This window comes from Boleophthalmus pectinirostris, unplaced genomic scaffold, assembly GCF_026225935.1.
Source record: "Boleophthalmus pectinirostris isolate CB_2022bp ecotype Guang Dong unplaced genomic scaffold, ASM2622593v1 HiC_scaffold_3, whole genome shotgun sequence".
Taxonomy (NCBI): Eukaryota; Metazoa; Chordata; class Actinopteri; order Gobiiformes; family Gobiidae; genus Boleophthalmus; species Boleophthalmus pectinirostris.
In genome coordinates this window covers 23,836,563-23,858,318 of record NW_026571299.1, presented here as the reverse complement: position 1 = coordinate 23,858,318, position 21,756 = coordinate 23,836,563, and the positions used below count along the sequence as shown (strand labels likewise).

At 38.9% G+C, this 21,756-nt stretch overlaps 1 protein-coding gene across 1 annotated transcript in view; it reads left to right on the top strand.

The window, feature by feature from the left end:
* The window catches only part of LOC110158704 (inositol 1,4,5-trisphosphate receptor type 1-like), a 264,915-nt gene that overhangs the window by 130,359 nt on the left and 112,800 nt on the right, over positions 1 to 21,756 (top strand). The window contains 1 exon segment of the mRNA XM_055160081.1: positions 14,561 to 14,605. Coding sequence (XP_055016056.1) covers positions 14,561 to 14,605 — 45 coding nt within the window.

Sequence of the window (21,756 nt, the reverse complement as noted above, 5' to 3'; positions counted from 1 at the left end):
ATGCGTTCCAAAGTATAAGTTGCAACAGCCAAAAAATGCGTAATGAAGAAGAAAAAAACATAAGTCACACATTTTAGGGGAACATTTTTTGATAAAATCAGAAACCAGGAACCAACATTTCCTGTTGAAAGTCACGTTCTAGTAATAACAGTAGAAGAGAAAACAACAGACTGTTAACATCACATATGAACAATTCTTCAGGTAACTATAACATAAACAACAGAACAAGTTTACCAAACTCTCCATCTCATTCCAAATCACAAAATCCATTCAATTCTTCATCCTCGGTGTCACTTCTGAGCAACTCGGCCAGACTCGGCATCAGTTCCAGTTAGAATTATTCGGGTCTTTCTAAATCCCGACAGGATGGTTTCAGTGTCACTGAAGTCCAGGCTTTGTCCATCCATCCAGTGACTTCAGGAAAGTTTCATGGTGCATCCTCCCAGTGCCACAAGTTTCTCACTCACTCTTAAACTTTCTTTCTGCTGCTCAATTATTGTTTTCAGCTGCAGATTTCACGACTTGCAGTTTGTAATCTGCAAAATATAATTTTGTTTTTGGGGGCATTTGTGTTCAGTCTTTTCAGTCGTCTTTATAAGTTTGTTTAAATGTTAAATTGTTCAGTGGTGCAGAAGTAATGGTGCGATCGACTGACATGATACAGACAGAACAGAGGCTCTTTCTGCAGGAGACATGTGCAGTAGAGTGAAGTGACAGTGGTACAGGAGGAACAGGAGCAGCAGATACTCACACACAAGACTAGAGCCTCTCACCGCTTCAAGTGTGAACATTTTAATATATAAGTCACACCTGAGTATAAGTTGCAGGAAACACCCAAACCATGAAAAAAAGTGCGAGTTATAGTCTGAAAAATACGGTAAAAGTCCTTTACTACACCAACGCGTTTCGACCAGGTGTGTTTGTGATGTGATTGGAAAACTGTGTATTATGAGCTCTTTAAGACAATTTTATTCTAATGATGCCATAAACAAACATTGTACTGGACTTGCATGATGGCGCAGTGGTTAACCCTCTCGCCTCACAGCTAGAAGGTCCTGGGTTAAATTTTTGGGCTGGTGGAGGAGTTTCTATGTGGAGTCTGTATGCTCCACTTGTACCATGTTCTCTCTATGCCTGCCTCTGTGCCTGATTTAAAAATTAAAACATCAGATTTGTATTCACAATTACACACTGTATGACATTAAACTTATCTCCATGGAGACAAGCACCACCAGACCAAGTTACAGGTTAGATCTGTGGTAAGAATACCTTTCTGGAGCAATAAAAAACACAAGTGTAGTGAAATAAGACGTAAACAAGATTCATGTCATGCAGCAGACAGTCAAGGCAAAGCAAAAACATCTGAAGGTGGCCAGAAAAGTTACGCCATGCAGCTTTAAATTGCCAAAAAATAAACAAAAAACTTTTATATATTCTTTCACTCGGTTGCAGAAAACATGAATTTAGAAAAGTGAATTAAGACGTCAAAAGTGCGATTCTTGAGTTGAGTTGTACGTTACATAATTCCGATGTGAATGACCTGGTTCACGTCTCACCTGAAAGAGCGCCTGTTCTGTGTGGCAGGTGTGAGGCAGGTGACACAGAGAGCCCCTGTCACTCAGAGCTCACGCACATATACAGGGAGAGGACACTTTATTAGGTACACCTGCTGCTTTTAAATGAACACACCAAAAATGTTCCATAAAGGGTTTGTAAAGTATTTGTACTCCACTAGGAGTAAAAGTAGTCAGTAGTAGTAGTCTCGGAAACTACTGCCATGATTATTAACTTCTACAAATGCCGCTACTAGTAGTTCAAGGAATATTTTCATGGCTACTACTTCTATTGCTATTGCTACAACTACCACTTCTACTGCTACTACTTCTACTACTACTACTACTACTACTACTACTACTACTACTACTATTGTAACTACTGCTTCTGCTATTGTTATTTTTAACAATTACTACAATTAACTACCACTATTATTGGTACCAGGTTAAGCAAGAGTTGTTTAGTTGTTTCCTGTTTCCATCCACACTGATGTGCCAAATCCAAGTACAAATACACTTTAATACTTCACTAATGACTGAACAACCTGTCTGTCCAGTTACACACATTTGCATGTTGCATCAAGGCACACACAATTATCACACACCTCTATCACACACGCACACACACACGCACATACACACACACACCAAATCTATTGTTGTCAATGACAGGAATAGTTTGAAATTTGGACCGCCTCCCTACTCCTGTCGCTCTGAGTTATATACAGACAAAATGGGCCTGTACTACAACTACTGCTGCTACTGCAACTATTACCACTACTACTACTACTGCTACTACTACGACTGCGACTACTACTGCTACTAACATCACTTATTAGAACTTACACTTATTAGAAATATAGACTTCACCACTGCTTGTATGTCTGTTGTACCACTACTACTACCAGGCTCCTTCTCATCACTACTATTACTACAAGCACTGGTACGACTAGTACTACCACTACTACTACTACTACTACTACTACTACTACTACTACTACTACTACTACCGCTACTATCGCTACTACAACTATTACTACCACTACCACTACTACCACTACTACTACTACTACCACCACTACTACTACTACCACTACTACCACTACTGCTACTACTACCACCACCACTACCACTACTACCACTACCATTACTACCGCTACTACCCCCACTACTACTAACCACCACTTCTACTACTACCACTACTATCGCTACTACTACTACTACTACTACTACTACTACTACTACTACTACTACTACTACCACCACTACCACTACTACCACTACCATTACTACCGCTACTACTCCCACTACTACTACTACCACTACCGCTTCTACCGCCACTACCACTACTACTACCGCTACTACCCCCACTACTACCACTAACCACTGCTACTAACTACTGCTATACCACTACCACTACTACTACTACCGCTACTACTACTCTTACTACTACTACTACTACTACTACCACTACCACCACTACTACTACTACTACTACTACTACTACCACTACTACTACTACTACTACTACTACTACTACTGGTATCAGAAAGATTTAGTTGTTTCCATAAATCAGGTATGACTATACATACATTTTAAATAAGTTAAATGAGTGTACAATTACTGTTTAATATGGATGTGTGTTATTTTCAAGCACATGAAAACGCAAAATGTACTCATTTACAAAACATTCCTTGTAAGTGCTATAGGTCGTTCCTCAGATGTATGACTGATTAGTTTGTTGCATGAGGCCACACACCACTGTGGCACACCTCCCAATATATTATTATGAATGAATGGCCCCTCCCCTCGTCTCCTCGGCTTGTATATCTTTGTAAATGTCAAAGTGAGTCCTGACCCCCTCTCATCTGCGCGTTATGTAAAGGCTAAATGGGCCGGTGCACTCCCTGTTACATAAGACCTCCATGTTCGAAGCTGCATGTTTGGGTCCCATTTATTTGGCTTTGGTCGACACGAGGACTGAGTGATGTGAAGGGAACGTTTTTCATTTTCACATCTGGATTTCATGTTTATATACAACTACTGCAGCCGCACAGAGCCGGACTCAGGGTTTTACAGCTGCGGGGGAAGTAGGTCACTCAAACCATACAGTGACATAATGGTCATTTTGATGGTGTTACAACTTAATGCTCTCTTAAAGGCACACAGGCCACGTTTACATGATGTTTTGTAATTCTGAATGAATTGTTCTGAGTTAAATAGTTTGGAATGAAAACACTCTCCTTCGAGTTTACATGGAAATAATAAGTCTGAATTGAGGTTTACATGAAAAACATGTTCAGTCACCTTAATTTAATTCCGCTCAGCGTCTGGGGGTGGAGAAGGGTTCTGATTGGACAGAGACACCAACGTATTTACATCGACCGAAAAACACACACTTCAGCTGCTACCGGCTTTTTTGTCATCTCCTTTGGTCATTACGCCAGGGACAAAAACATGATCCAAATTTTTTTCGCAGTGGGTCCAATGATAATGAATTTGTCAGGTGAGGAGGAGAAGGGAAAGTGTCAGACAAAATGAGTCAACGACTGCTCTACCTCAGCCCACTCCCGCATCCCATTTCCAAATCCAAAGAAACGTGAATGAAAGTCCGAAGTCAGGACTGGTGGAGCCGGATCGTCCGGATTGCGTCAGAAGGGTAACACAAAGAGCATGTGCTGAATCACCAACATTATTTTCAACAAGAATAACAGTTTACATGATCAAGGAATAAATTAATTTGGCTTTAAAATTGGAATAAACCACCCAATTTCTTGGGAATTCTGTTTAATTCCGACTAATCATTTTCATTAGGAATTAGGTGTACTTGGTCTTTTTAGCTCTGAGCTGAAAGACAAAGCTCTCGTTTTACCGTCAATCTCCGTTCCTCCCCTCACCTATGGCCATGAGCTCTGGGTAATGACCCAAAGGACAGGCAGAGACAGATAGTAGCTCCTCCCACACTGACCTGCTCTTTAACACTCACTGCACCCTCAGACTATGTTATATTACACATACATACATAGAAATGTCTCAGTGGGCACTTTTCTGAGGAAAACGTGTGAGACAGAGTCTGAAAAAAAGATTGCGAGTTGCTTCACGTGTGTGTATATGAGCGCATTTGATTAAAGCCAATGTGAAGCCAAAAATGATTCTAAAGTATTGAACAGCTAATATCTTTGTCTTTCCTGGGTTTATCAACGTAAAATAAAAAGTGACTGAAAGATAAAATCCACCTCTATTAGAATATTTCAGCTTTAAGTCCCTATGGAGCTGACTCTGTGATAAGTCTATAATAAATAACAACACAGCGGGCATGGAGGGACACGTGCACATCGAATGAACGCCTGTATCGAATCATGAGACCAGTATCGAATGACTCGATATTATATTGAATATCCTTGCATGCTTAATGATTGCTAGTACTGGTACCAGGACTAAGACTAAATGGGCCTGTGCACTACTACTTTTACTACTGTGAAGTGCGACACATTTGTGATATGGTGCGGTTATGGGATAGGTTGGTTAATATACCAGACACAAGATTAACCAAACATGTATTTAATTGGAGTCTGTTACATAAATCGTCCTAGAGTAGAGAGATTGAGAAAATTTTTGAGATTGCAGATCCCCGGTTTATTTACAGAAATAAGTTAATCTGTAGTGTCAGACAAATGAGGAACATTTACTTTGATAAGCATAAACAAAAGTGGCACAATGAAATTTTATGTAAACCAAAATTAAGAACATATATCTTAATTAAAGACTGTTTTGGACCTGAGCTGTATGTCACCCTGAACCTGAGCAGAGGTCAGAGGTCAGTATGTGCCCAGCTGAGGTGTGGGACTCTGCCTCTGGCCTTGGAGACGGGACACTTCCACTCAGTCCCAGAGGAGGAGCACATGTGTCTGTGCAACTTAAAGGACATTGAAAATAAAATGCATTTTGTGTTTTACTGTCCTTTGTATCATGACCTGCGCTGTCAGTTGTTGTCTAATGTGTCTTACTGTTGGTTTACTGTGTCTGATGAGGAGAGACTGAAGTATTTGTTTAAATGTAATGTTTTCGAGTTGGCTCAGTTTGTGTTGAAAGTCTGGGACCTCCGTAAAAGGACACTTTATGTTTGATGTGTGATCTGACTGCTTATTGTTTTATGTGTCTTATAAGCCCATTATTGCTGGGCACCAATTAAATGGTGCATGGCAGTAAATAAGTACAATAAACTAAACTAAACTACTACCACCAAAATTCCTCATTTACCTTATGCATTCAGAGTGACCTCATTATTAACCATGGTTAGTTTACAAGTGCTTTTCAAAACTTTCACAGACCAGAATGGAATTTTGCCGTGATGCTAAAGCCAACAAACAGCAACAAGAGTTTCCAAACCAATGCAGAGAGTAGCAGTTGTGGGTTTATTTTGACCTCAAGAGCTGCTTGTACTATATATCTGTGTAAGCAGGTCTTGAGGTCAAAATAAGCCCCACTTTGCTCAAATACATGGAAGAAAATCAGGCACAGATCCTTTAAGAATGTAGCATAGAGAACATTCCTTCAGCAGCTCTTTGAACAATAAGGTCATGCATTCCTGATATAAGTAGAGATTAGTGATTGAACAAAATGGCGTCATTCCCTTTTAAATCTGACACAGAAAACCTGTTGTGTGTCTGTGTGTAGTTCCACATTAGGTTAATGAGTGTAGTGTGACCAGGCCGGGGCAGCACCAGGGTTTTTCCACTGAAGGGGAGGACTGCACTAGAGCCTGCACTTCACTCTGGATTCCTTTAACATTAACATTTCTCTATTTCATGACCATTACTGATCATTCTCATGTTGACATCACGCTGACATTAGCAGTTGCCATGGTGACACAACTCACAAAATGGAATTTAAACTGGAATGGATGGAAAATGGATTTAAACTGCACATTTTCAAGAGCCTGTGATCAATACAAGAAGAATATTGCAAGAATAAAAGAACTGAAAAACTAAAACTGACTTGTTCAACAGCACAAATCAGATAACATTTGTAGTGGTCAGCTCTTTCTGGTCAAATTGCATTAAAACAAAGCTCGGATTAAAGTCTGACTTTAGTAACAGAGCTTCAGATGGAGCAGTGCCTCCAATTAGCATCACATATTCAACTATTTTAAAACCACAGCTGTAGCACTTTTACTGAGACCATTCATGTTTGAACATTGCACTGAATACCTTATTTGAATTCCTTTTTTTTGGACATTTGAAATTGTAAAATGTATTTCAAACTTCCATACTGACTTTGTGAAGCTTTAAAATGAATGTTTAAATAGTGTTTGGAAGTTATGGGTTTCTGATGACATCACAACATTTTATAAGATAATATCAGTGGCAGATTTGTGTTGTATTACAGTGAGTTCTTGAATCTAGTCACTAATAAAAATAATCAGGTTTAACATTTGTGAATTTACCTTTATGAGATTTTTTTTTTTTAGTAGTAGTAGTAGTAGAAGTAGTAGTAGTACTTTTTGATAGTGTTGGTCAGGAGCTCAGCTGGAGGATTTAACCCGTGGTACATGTTTTGGGTTGATGGGGGAAACCGGTAGCCAGGCTGGTGCCGCCTAGTGCCTCCACTTAATCACATTTCTCCCCAGCGATTTGGTCAGGAATCGGAATACACTAGACAGTTTGCAAAAATCCAGAAGTGCGAGTGCGAGTCCGGGCACCAGCCAATCAGCGAAGAGCCATATATTCTGTGTTGTCAACGATTCCGCAGAGCAAAGAGAATGTTTGGTGAATTTTATCAAGGGGAAAGACGTTATTGTCCTTCTTCCTACGGGATTTGGGAAAAGCTTAATATACCAGTTAGCACTGTTAGTGGCAATTGGTTAAATAATAAAAGGACCCGCCTGTCAAGCGAACAAATTCTAATGCTGTGAGGTCAGACAGTTTCTATGAAGTGAAACCAGCTGATGAATCAGGCTAGGAAATCAGAGTGTCCAGAGGAAACCCACCCAGACACGGAGTGAACATGCAAACTCCACACAGAAAGGCCCGGCAACCCGGGGACTGAACCCGGAACCTTCTTGCTGTGAGATGTGAGTGCTAGTGCAAGGCTGCATTGTGTAACTTTTCTGGTGGAGGCTCCGTCAAATGCTTTTCTCCATGGAGATGTTATTGTCTGGAATGTTTCACAGTGTGGCATTAAACCTTTCTATCTTCATGAAGACCAAACCAGACCAGGTTACAGGTCAGATCTGTGGAGAGACGACCACACTCACAGTCAGAATGTCTGTGTTTTCTGGGTGTTCTTGAGGGAAAAAACCACCTGTAATTGAATAAATGTAATGTAGTAATGTTTAATGTCATACTGTGGAACTTTCCAGGCAGAGCAATGACATCTCCATAGAAACAAGCAGGTGAGGGGCCCCCAACCATAAAGTTACACAGTGCACCTTTAAGCACAGTGTAGTCAGTAGGCAAATCTGCCTCTGACCCATGTGTGAAAATGACATCATCACATTTAGACTCTGAAAACCACCAGTAGACATCTGGAAGATGAACTGCCATTTGAGTAAACCATGGTGCTGCTTTCTTCTCTTTGCGTGTGTGCTGTGTGTGTCGCGTGTGTGTGTGTCATGTGCGTGTGTGGTTCTGTGTAGGATGTGGCAGGTGTCAGACGGCTCTGTGGTCTGAGGTTTGCGCTGACACGTCTCAGCTGCGGATGGGACGTTTCACATGTGGTTCTTTGGTGTGGCAGCTGTTTAAGGGACATTTCTGAACATTTCCAATGCACTTACGCCTGTTACGATAAAAAAAACACTTATCATTCAGTACATCATTCAGAACGATCATTTTTAAAGGTCACTATTTATCATGGTCTTTGGTCTATGTGCTAGAGGTGGACTTTTAGTTATTTTGCTGTACAAAGAAAATATTTAAGCTGTAAAGAGTGTAATAAAAAGTGTTTCATTAAGCTAAATATGTAATATAACTCATGTATTTAAAATGTCCTATATTACTGTATTTTTTGGACTGCAAGTCGCTCTGGAGTTTAAGTCGCACCAGCTAAAAAAATGCATAATGAAAAAAACATAAGTCGCACCGGACTATAAGTCGTACTTTTTGGGGAAATGTATTTTGTAAAATCAGAGACCCAACATTTCATCTTGAAAGTCAAGTCCTAGTAATAACAATAGAACAGAGAACAACAGACTGAACAGGCGTTAATATGTTAACGCCACATATGAACATATACATATATTATAAACAACATAACATAAGTTTACCAAACTCTCCATCTCACTCCCAATCACTAAATCCATTGAATACATAAAATTCTTCATCCTCTGTGTCACTTCTGAGTAACTCTGCCCAACTTCGGTCATCACTGAAAGTTGCGTGATGCACCCGCCCGGTTGTCATGAGGCTGTGTTCTCCATCCCCACTTTCCACCAGTCCCTGACAAGTTTCTCGCTCACTCCAAACTTTGTTTCTGCTGCTCGATTACCGTTTTCTGCTGCATATTTCACTACTTGCAGCAGGACAGTGGCGTTTTCTGCAGGAGACATGCGCAGAAAACTGATACACAAAACTAGAGCTTCTCACTAAAAATGTTAATATCTAAGTCGCACCTGAGTATAAGTCACAGGAAACACACAAACATTGAAAACAAAGTGCAAAAAATACGGTACACAAAATTGACTCTTGTGAACTTTAGTCATGCTATAATGTTCTTACTACACTGAAACCATATCTAGAGTTGTGTTTGGTTTCATTCACATGTTTGAGTAACCTTTTATTATTAGTCTGTCTACATCTCCAAAGCTCAAAACGCTCTGTTCCACCTTGTGATGTCATTTAGTGGTAGTTTCTTTTTGTTCAGTAGAGGTTGCCTATTCCAAGGCTGAAATCCAAATGATTCTAGTGAAGGTGTATGGACTTTAAAAACACAGTGGAGCCCTTCACAAGGTGGAAGAGAGTGTGTTATGTTTGAAAGCAGAATTACAGCGAAATATTTGAAACTGTGTGTCAAATGTGTGAATGAAACAAAACAGAACTCCAGATACCCAGGTTTGTGAAGTGGAAACGACATTTAAACACAGACGCCCAAAAATTTCTCCTTTGAATAAATTGTCCGTACATTTGAATGGAGTTTTCCGTGTTGATGACATAGGCAGAGGGATTCTGTTTTAGAACTCAGCGCTACTTCCTGTATTTCTGTACTTTTCCTTTTCGACTTTTTTCCACACTTACTGATGTAAAACTATGATAAATATTGACCACAGGTACTCTCCCACCGAACCAAACCAAGTCATAATGAGAAAAACATGAAAAGTCGTTATATTTAAGAAAGTTTCCTCTTGTCTCTGGGCAGTACAGTGCAGTAAACCACAGTGTGTTGACAGATGGCTTTGGCCTGGTTTCTCTCTGGGTCATTATGTAACGTGCCCCCAGCCTCCTCTGCTCTAGCCAGGCCTTTTACATAACCCAACTATGTGGAGCGCTCTCTGTCAACACGCTGCACTGTACGCCCCATTATAACCAACGCAAACCTGAAGATCGGACACTTACAAGTACTGAAAATCACAAACTAATCAATACTAAAACTAGTATCGAAACTGGATACGCAATTGAGCAAGTATCGATACTAAAAAAGTGCCATTCACAGGACAGAAATGAACCTTAGTCCAATCAGGTTCATTTGGTCTTCAGATAATTTATATTTAATTTATTACCATATTTTTTGGACTATAAGTTGCTCCGGAGAATAAGTTGCACCAGCCAAAAAATGCAAAATGAAGAAAAAAAATATAAGTCGCACTTTTTGGGGGAGATTTTTTATAAAATCAGAGACCAGGAACCAACATTTCAGCTTCAAAGTCAAGTTCTAGTAATATCAATAGAAGAGAGAACAACAGACTGTTAACGTCACATATGAACAGTTCTTCAGATAAACTATAACATAAACAACAGAACAGAACAAGTTTACCAAACTCTCCATCTCACTCCAAATCACTAAATCCATTAAATTCTTCATCCTTAGTGTCACTTCTGAACAACTTGGCTTCTGTGTCTCTGTCGTCAGACTCAGCATCATTATTCCGGCCTTTCTGAATCTCGACAGGATATTTTTGGTGTCATTGAAGTCACTTAAATGTTAAATTGTTCAGTGGTGCAGAAGCAATGGTGCGATTGACTGACATGATACAGACAGAACAGAGGCTCTTTCTGCAGGAGACATGTGCAGTAGAGTGAAGTGACAGTGGTACAGGAGGAACAGGAGCAGCAGATACTCACGCACAAGACTAGAACCGCTTGCAGCTGTCAGTGTGAACATTTTAATATGTAAATCGCACCTGAGTATAAGTCAATCGAAACACCCAAACTATGAAAAAAGTGCGACTTGTTGGCCGAAAAATACGGTACAATCTTTTTTCAGACCAAGAGTTTCCCAGGCGTGTGAGAGTAAACCTGGGATGAGGGGCTTTTTTACTCTCACATACTTGGGATACTGTCCTGAGGAAGTGGGACTGCAGGTGGCGCTGTCTTCCTGCCTCCACCGGTAAGAAGGCAGTGCCAAAACCCATTTAAATCATCTGAGTGACATGTCACAGCAACATCACGAGACTCTGAGGAAGAGAACAGGGAGCAGAACAAACTGTCAGTATTAAGACAAACTCTTAGTGTGAAAAAAGAAAATTAACCTTTCCTGAATAGCTAGCACTCATAGACCACTACAGAACCTACCTGGACCACTGAGGGATTACACAGATATAAGGCCACAAAAGAAAGTATTACCATTTAAAAGTTGTATAGAAGATTTTCAAAGGAAAGAGAAATGCAGCGACTGTTTGTCCTTTTTTAAATGTTGCGCTTCGCTCCTTTTCCCCCTCTCTTCTTCGTTCAGCGATGTCAAAAACGGACTTTCTTTTGCGGCAAACTGGTCGGGAATTCTTGTCTGCCATTAAAACAAAATTTGTGCAAACTGAGAGGAAGCTATTGTTCAAAAAAGATGCCAAGAACCGCTAAACATTAACCGCTAACATAAACCACGCAATCCCAGCGCGTCGGCAAGTCAGCTACACTAGAAACATAGGAGGTTTGATTGACAACCTGACAGCCAATAGATAAAGAGGTAGCCTTGTTATCTATTGACTGATGCTTATCTGCCCCCACCACGGCCACAGTTGATGGATTTTCATTCTTTTTTTTCTTTTTTTTGGTCATCATAATTACAAGGCTGCTGCATCTCTGTAATTCTATTTCGAACTTTCATTGACAATTTGAAACAAAAACAAAAAAATCCTCCGTACAACCTTTAATGTTGAGGAGAGAATTCAGTTTGTCGACTGGAAAAAAGTTAGTTTGGTTGAAGACGTTTCGCAGCTCATCCAAGCTGCTTCTTCAGTTTTGGTCAGATGCTGGTGGACACTTCCTTATATCTGTCTGCAGGGATTGGGAAGTGTCCGCCAACATTCTGACCAGAACTGAAGAAGCAGCTTGGATGAGCTGCAAAACGCCTTCCACCAAACAAACTTTTTTCCAGTCGACAAACTGAATTTTCTCCTCGACATGGATTCTACCTGGATGACTGAGGGATTCTTCACACCATTTAATGTTGGAAATCAAATTCTATTGTAAAGAGTGTTTTTATTATCATTGTGGTACAGTATTGAGTCTGTTCCTTAGTATCAAATTCGAGTTTGAAATTTTAGTTTTGCAAAGATTGATTCATGCATGTTTGAGTAATTCTTTATTGTCCTGCATTCAGGCTTGAGAAAATGTCTGTTTTCACCTACCCCCTATCCCCGCCTACAGCTCTGCGCATACTTCCAATTATTCAGTATTTTTAGTCTAGTTCGTATGTGTAGGATTCAACTCTACCAAGTGCCATTTTTAAACAACATAGAGAAGTAAATAAAAAATATGCTGTTTGATATGGTGAAACATCACTTTGAAGGCCTTTAGTTCTACAGATTTGAACAGGAAATGATGCTTCTTTCTATTCCTAAGCCATTATAGAACAGTATTGCAGTTTACAGTCAACACAATGTAAAAGAATGATCTGTTTATTTTATAGTTTTATTCTAAATGCCCTCGAAAAGCATCATATTCTTTAAGGGTTTCAAACATTTTACTAAGTTGGCTTCAATCTTCATTTTGCCAAGTAACATTTTATCATAATTATTGCTTCTATAATCATTTGGGGGGGACATGCAGGATCATCTGAACTGGATTTCCATGAGGTCAGAGGTCACAACAGGTGCAGCAAGTTCAGACTCTGGGTCATGTGACTGACACAGTGTGACACAGCAAATACAAATAAATTAAGCAAACACAACAACAACAACAACAACATACTTTTAATTAAAAAAAAAAACTTTATAAATGCAGAATTTCATGCAGAAATCAGAATGCACAATTTCAGAATTTAATTGGTGTGATTTGGTGTATTTATGTTATACACTTATTACCTCCGCCAAGGAGGTTATGTTTTTGCCGGCGTTTGTCTGTTTGTTTGTTTGTTTGTTTGTTTGTTTTTTTGATGAAATTTTCAGGATTTGTTGGAAATGTGAAAAGGAAGAACCGATTTCATTTTGGGGTGATTTGGAAGAAATCCTGGATTCTGGATCACTTTGAAATTTTAGTTAACATTGTGGTAAATGGGGCCAAAAATTTTGTTTCTCAATATCTCGGTTAATTATTGACCAAACCCCATGAAATTTGACTCAGGGATGGACAATGGGATCCTCTTTCATATTCCAAAGGCTGATCCGGATCTGATCCAGAAGACTGATTTTATCACAATTTATATAAAAAATGGGGGTAGTCCTTGGCGGAGGTCTGCGCTCTCTGAGTGCTTTTCTAGTTCTAAATGTGTATATATATTTTGTTGTGGTGGGCTGTATGGATAATCAACAAGCAAACAGTAATACATAAGAAAATCTAGATATCAGGTCTAAAAGTAAAGAAGTAATAGCAGTAGTAGTAGTAATAGTAGTAGTAGTAGTAGTAGTAGTAGTAGTAATTGTACTTGCAGTATTTGTTGTAGTAGGTAGTAAGAGTAGCAGTAGCAGTAGCAGTAGTAGTTGGAGTAGTATTTGTAGCAGCAGTAGCTGTAGCAGTAGTAGTAGTTGTAGAAGTAGTTGTTGTAGATGTAGTAGTTGTTGTAGTAATAGTAGTTGTAGCTGTAGTAGCAGTAGTAGTAGCAGTAGTAGTAGTTGTAGTAATAGTTGTTGATGTAGTTGTAGTAGTAGGTGTTGTAGTTGTAGTAATAGTAGTTGTAGTTGTAGTAGCAGTAGTAGTTGCAGTTGTAGTTGTTGTAGTAGTTGTAGTAATAGTAGTAGTTATAGTTGTACTTATACTTGTAATAGCAGTAGTAATTGCAGTTGTAGTTGTAATAGTAGTTGGAGTAGTACTTTTTAGTATTTTTTTATTACTGCTAAGGTTTTATTTTATTTATTAGATATTCATGACTTTAAAATAAATAAGTAAATAAAAATAATAATCACTTGTGCACTTGTAAAAATATAGAATGCTTTAAAATCCAGACTGGGTTGTATATAATTAATGAATATACTTTATAACAAATAGTGTTTTTAGTTGCACAAATGTTTTTGGTTTTTTTGTTGTTGTTGTTTTTTATCTTTTTTTCCTCGTGTGGATTTAACTCTTGGGTAAGTGGAAGTTGCAGTTGGACCATAACTCTGTCGATTAAATATACAAAATCAGTTGAAGTGTGCCAGGTTCTCGCACTATCAGTATGTTGTATTTAATACAAAGCTGCACAAGTCTCCATTATAACACCAGATTTTGATTGTTTTTGCTGGTGGTCACTGCACACCCTGTCATCTGTCTCTGCTGCGTTTGGCTTTAAGCACAGTCCAGTCTCTTGCTTGGCGTCTGTGAAGCTGCACAAATCACCTGTGATCACTAATTTGATTCACTGTTATTAACCTTTGCATTGCATGTGTTAACTGTGCTTTCTGTGTCCACCGCTGGCTGTGCTCGTCCTCACTGAACACACAGCTGGACCAAAACCAACCCGAGAAGCTGCTAAATGACCAAAAACGGGTACGTATGCCAACACAGTCTGAATGTAAACACTGATCCACAGCCGCACTGCCTCATGTCACTGTCTGGAACCATGAAAAAGACTTAACAAAGGAGTTTGGGTGAAATGTTGAATCTTTGAAATATTTTGGACAGCGTTTTGAACAAATCATAGACACAACCTGCTGACTGCCACGTTCCAAATAGGAAGTGAGCATGGACGTGTGTCAAGCTCCATCAACTCTGACTGCAATTCACTTTCTATTACAAACCATAGTCAATCCATGTCTTCATTCTTTCATTAAATTTTCATAATAAAACGAAAAAACAACTATTTTCTTTATTATTAATCTCCAAAACCAAAATAAAAAAATAAAAATAATGGGTAAGGATTTGTTTTTTTCAGTTTTTGATTTTGTGTTTAAATGAATAATGGAAAAAAAGGATAAGAGCCTTTTTCCCGTTTCTGTGCCTTTTGTGCCGCATACGGACTAAACTAGGACTACACCAAAACTGAACCAGGACTGAGTGTCAGGACACCTTGCTCCATGGGCTCGGGGTTCCATCTCTCTCTCTCAAGTCCAAGATTAGTCCAAGATTAGACCTGGTTTAGTCCTGGTGTAGTTCTGGTTTAGTCCTGTTTTAGTCCTGGTTTAGACCTGCTTTAGTCCTGGTTTAGTCCTGGTTTAGACCTGGTTTAGACCTGATTTAGTCCTTGTTTAGTTCTGGTTTAGTCCTGGTTTAGACCTGGTTTAGTTCTGGTTTAGTCCTAGTTTAGTTCTGGTTTAGTCCTGGTTTAGTCCTTGTTTAGTCCTGGTTTAGTGCTGGTTTAGACCTGGTTTAGACCTGATTTAGTCCTTGTTTAGTCCTGGTTTAGTCCTGGTTTAAACCTGGTTTAAACCTGGTTTAGACCTGGTTTTAGTTCTGGTTTAGTTCTGTTTTAGTCCTAGTTTAGTTCTGGTTCAGTCCTGGTTTAGTCCTGGTTTAGACCTGGTTTTAGACCTGGTTCAGTCCTGGTTCAGTCCTGGTTTAGTCCTGGTTTAGTGCTGGTTTAGTCCTGGTGTAGTCCTGGTGTAGTTCTGGTTTAGTCCTGTTTTAGTCCTGGGTTAGACCTGCTTTAGTCCTGGTTTAGTCCTTGTTTAGTCCTGGTTTAGTGCTGGTTTAGTCCTGGTGTAGTTCTGGTTTAGTCCTGTTTTAGTCCTGGGTTAGACCTGCTTTAGTTCTGGTGTAGTCCTGGTTTAGTCCTTGTTTAGTCCTGGTTTAGTGCTGGTTTAGACCTGGTTCAGTCCTGGTTCAGTCCTAGTTTAGACCTGGTTTAGATCTGGTTTAGACCTGGTTCAGTCCTGGTTCAGTCCTAGTTTAGACCTGGTTTAGACCTGGTTTAGATCTGGTTTAGACCTGGTTCAGTCCTGGTTCAGTCCGGCATTGCAGTTTAAGTCATGGAAACAGGAAACGTCCGTTATCCGTTTTTTCATTTATTCATTTAAACACAAAATTGAAAACTGAAAAAATGAATCGTTATGCGTTTTTTATTTTTATTTTTTTTCCCTTTTGGTTTTAGAAATAAATAATAAAGAAAATTGTTTTTTTTTTCTTTTTCTTATTTTTGGTTTTATTTTGAAAAATGAATGAAGGAATGATACACGGATTGTGGTCCCTTTGGTGTTTGTATTAACTCACTTTACGTGATTCTGGGGTTTTTATTTCACTATTTTCTGCCTAAATCAAGATGTGAACATTAATAACAGACAAATCAGGCAGATTTTTTTTTTGTTAGCAACAGGTTTGATTGACAGTACCAACGGTGTGGGCAGGAACAGCCTCTCTCTGGACTGACTGTGGTTACTATGATAACTGCCAGCCACAAATCATTTGACTGGAATTGAACACTATGGGCGACTTCACACTCACTTAAACCACTTCTTTATACTGTCTATGATTTATCTTCTATAATTTATATTTTATTGTCAAACATTCTGACTATATATATTTCAGGAAGCTTGTTTTTATAAAGGTGGTCACTTACAACATTGATAACACATATCAGATCAGGGGTGAACAGTTATTTTTATTATATTTATGAATATTGTTAAGGGCCCGGCCAAAATACTTAACTCAATCCTGCATAATATGAATTTATTTATTTTTAAAAAGCATAAATATCATTGTTCTGATTAGGGATGGGCATTCGATTAAATTTTCTTAATCGATCGTCGGGAGAATTAACGGATCGAATATCAATTAATCATTAATGTTTTTTATATTAAAATGTATAATAACTATTATATCTGCACTACTGTTCTGCATAAATAAATTCAACTTTACCACATATAAACATAACCACTCTAGAGCCACATCAGCCCGTTTGAGCTTATAATGTGTTTAATGCGGCTTTGCGCAAACTCTCACAGAAACGAAACTTAAACCGCATGGCTAATTTGCATAAACTAAGCAAAGGTAAAAAAACAGCTCTTGTGCGCTGATGCGGTTCAACTTCTGTCGGATTAAAGGACATGACTCAGTGGAATACAGGTTAGTGTGATCATATTTGCGTTTGTCAAAACCAGGACACCGTACGGGGGGTGGGAGGTGGGGCCTCGTCATCGACATTGAGCTACTCTCACCTGGCAAAACCTTTTCATGTTTTTGGTGTCCTGGTGAACTTTTTCCCACTGGACACCGAAACATATGTTCCTGCTTTATACACTGTGCACATGGCCTCCCACTTGTCCCGACCGGAACAGAAAGTGTGGAATTTCTTGTACAAGTCATCGTTAAATACGCATTTACGCTTCAGCATGTTGCAAACTGCCTGTTTGTGTCTCACTCCTTCTGAGTGCAGAGAGCTACATGTACGGACCCCTGTTTGGTCACCTCACATTACGCACAGCGACCTACATTCGGTTTGTCGATTAAAATGAACGTAATGGATGAAATTCTTAATGATCACTTATCGATTAATCGACTAATCATGCCCATCCCTAGTTCTGATGCGCTGCTCAGACTGGTAAGAGTTTATGTTGTGACTAAGCAATGAAAAAGTGAGGTTGCTGAACAAAAAAAACATCTCTGAAATAAAAGCAATGCAGCTTTAGTCCATGCATGAGGTCAAAAGATAAAATATGTTTGTTTTGTAATTCCAAATGAGCTTAAACAGGCCAGTCACAGTCGCCCGGGAGCTGGACAATGCCCAGGTCTGCATTACACTGATAAATACCTAATTATCTACCATTTTACTATATATATTTATACCATATATACATATAGGTATAGATAGATTCACTAGCAAGGGCCATGCCACAACAATGGAATGTGATAAAGATTTCCAGTCCAAAATGATCATCCAGCTGATTCGGAACCCCCCTCTCCTTAAAGATGATGTCTTCGGGCTGAAGGATGGATGAGAGACACGAGGCTGAGAGAGCTGACACAGACGGTGTTGCTCGGATCGGCTGTATAAATAGGCTTGTGGGTAATTGAAGGTGTGGTTGAGATAAGCTGTGGTTGAGGCTTGGTCCAGCTCCTGAATCTCAATTAATCACATTAAAGGTTGTACAGAGGATTTTTTAAGGGAAGAGAAGTACAGCGACAGTCCATGTGCATGCGTGACACCACCTTCCTCCTCCACAGCTCCCTCAGTAGAAACGCCTCCTCCCGCCTCCTTACTCTAGAAATCACACTTGTTGACAGCCAGTGCGTATTCAGAATTACTGTTGAAGTGACCTGTCTAGAAGTAATTTAGCAACTGATGCATCAGTTTTTAGACCCTTTGTCTGTTTCACTCGTGCAATTGCTGGAAGAAATCTCCAAGAATCACCTCAGTTTGGCTTTGCTCCTTTTCCCCTTCTCTTCTTCTTTCAGCGACCTCATAAACGGACTTTCTTTTGCGGCAAACTGGTCGTGGATTCTCGTCCGCCATCGCAACAAACTTTGTGCGAAATGCGAGGAAGCTGCAGTTTGAGCTTCTAAGCTTCTAAGAACCGCTGCATAAACCACGTAAACCCTGCACGCTGGCGAGTCAGTTACACTAGGGAATTTGATTGACAACCTAACAGCCAATAGAAAATGAGGGAGCCTAACTATCTATTGGCTGATGTTTATCTGGCCTCACTATGTCCACAGTTGATAGATTTTCATTCTTTTTATTTTTTTGGTCATCATAATTACAAGGCTGCTGCATGTCTGTAATTGTATTTTAAACTTTCATTGACAATTTGAAACAAAACAAAAAAAAAATCATACAACCTTTAACTCCACTTATACTGTATACTCAATAGTCTTGTGGAAATTCGGGATGTATGGATTTAGCTTTTTTAGATACTCTGACTTACGTATCTGCTATTACCCGATATAAACCGATACCAGAGCAGGGACAGAAAATGACATTTACTTCCTTAAAACACTTAGTTCACTTATTGCACAAGACTTCCAATTGTGTTATGTAACTGTTATTTATCCTTCACATCCCTAGTGAAGAGCTTCAGAGTTCAAAACCTTATGAGATGGACAAAATCAGCCTGTGAATAGTTTTATTACATCCAACTAAAGGCCCAACCAGCATATCAAATGAAGCGATATCATGTAACCAATACCCGATCCAACATATTTTACAGTATCGGTGCTGATCGGTGCATCTTTTGTCTAAACAAAATCTACTAAAATACATAAATATACCAGTGTTACACATTTCCATAGTGTTTTGGACATCATAAAACAAGAAGGAGCACGTTGGACTTATTAAACAGATCTAATAAAAGTGCTGGCAATTCGGCATCACAGCAAGTTCTGCCTAATACAGCTCTCCGGGCACCTCCAGAACTAAACCAGGTCTTTAAATGTGCTATTGTAGGTCTATTCTAGGCCTAAAGCAGGTCTAAAATAACACAACAACATTAGCACAGCTGTTGTGACCAAGCAGTACCCAAAGAAGGGAAAAACCGTGGAAAAAATAGACTCTTTATCAGTTGAGCACGAGAACAGAAGAGATGTTCTCATACCACCAAATGCAATTCCCACAGATTGAGAAGTACTGCAATATACATGAATGCAAGGAGATTAAAGTACTATTTTACTATGCCTTATTATTTTTATTGTACTACGATTACAGTGTTGGGAAGGTTACTTTTAAAATGTATTCCCCTACAGATTACAGATTACATGCCCCAAAATGTAGTTTGTAACATAATCTATAAAATTGCTTAAAGTGAGTAATGTAATCTGAATACTTTGGATTACTTGATATTGTCATGCTTTTTAAAACTACATGAATGTAGCAACCACATCCTGAAAATTCATGTCTGTTCTCTTCAATTTGGCTGTTGAGCCCAAGTCTCCATGAATAAGAAACTGTTTGCTGTAAAGTAGCAAAGACGAGGAAATCTTAACATAAAACGTTTTGTCTGCTTAAAGACAATAAAAAGTCCAGTCTTTCCTTAACCATATTAAAAATATTATTGATAGAGAAATGCTTTCTACATGAGATCACTGGTTTTAGTCCTGGTTTAGTCCTGGTTTTAGTTCTAGTTTTAGTCCTGGTTTTAGTGCTGGTTTAGACCTGGTTTAGACCTGGTTTAGGTTTAGACCTGGTTTAGTCCTAGTTTAATCCTGGACTGGGTTAGTTCTGGTTTTAGTCTTGGTGTTAGTTCTGGTTTAGAGGCTCACAGGAGGAATCGCGGTCTGTCTCCAAGACACAAATGCGTTTTTACCTGTGCACCGCTGGTTCTGTTCTACTGGCTCTTCGACCTCGTTCCTTGTGTGACTGACGCCGCCAACATTAAATTTACATCGCTCTTATTGTGTTCTGCGTTCTCTGTGGGTTTCTGGCAATGAGTGGAATTACCGAAATAAAAATAAATAAATGAGATGTAGCACAAAATGTGAAAACAGGAAAAAACTGCCATGTAATCAATTTATTTCAGCAAAGTAACTGTAATCCAGTTACCACTCATTGAAACAGTAACTGCAACCAAATACAGTTACTCATAATTTGTACTCTGATTATGTAACGCCGGTACATGTAATCTGTTACTCCCCAACACTGTACGAGTAGATTTGAGCTGTACAGGTTTGAATAAATCACTCATTATAGATACAAACTAATGACTTATGTAGTTATGTCATTAATTTATTTATTGCAGTTAGTGTTTTTAAACCATATTATGCATTTTGAATAGTTTTTGGGGGATAATTCTAGTACTTTAGGGTCATTATTGTGTCGTTTATCGTCTATATTTTCTCCAGCAACATATCACGCTTCAAAGTGTGTTACTGTGACCTAGGCCTAGTTGGCATCACTACTTCTCTATGGGTTTTTTGCAGAGTCACGCTAAATTGAAAACATATTTAAAGATAAGGTGGAAGTTGCTGACAACATGTTAAAGACGAAACAAACCTAGAAGAACCTGAATCCTAGAACAGGAGATGTTTGTGTTTCAAAAGCGTGTTACCTTTAGCACCCTTTTATGACCCAGCTCTGGTAAGGAAAGGGAAGTAATAAAACCAAGATAGAAAAATTGTATAAATAAAGTAATAATTTAATAAACAGGATTGTTAAAGGTTAAATTAACAAAATGTGCTAAAATATGTACATAAAAGTTCAAAACAAAGCAAACTATTTGTACAGAAATGAACCAAAAGGAGATTAAGTGAACAAACATACAAAGGTCATGCATGAGTTTGAGTGTCTCCTACAAAGGCTCATAAAACCAAAGTGACGACAAAACTAGAGACACATTAACAAAAGGCACAAGTGTCTTGAAATAGGAAAGTCATTGTCACAGAAATAAACCACAGAGTGACTGATGACACAAGAGGCACAGAACTAAGGCTACATTCAGACTGCAGGGCTTATTATTGCTATGGATGTAATAATAACTCAAATATCGTGATCTCGTATCGTCAAAGTTCTCACAATAATATCGTGGACCATCACAATATATCCAATTACAAGTCTCTTTGCTTAAATGAAGCGTTATGGTGCAGCAATAACTAAAAACACACAGAGGGAACTACATAGACCATGATCCTTTGCTCCATTTCAGTGCAGACTACAAGAAGAAATAACAGTTCTAAGCACTTTTAAGTCTTAGTTCTTTGGATTAAGTCTTGTCAAGGCATTTTGAGAGGAAAAAGTAGAATATTAACAGTTTTAGCTGTTTAGCCTCCACAAAATA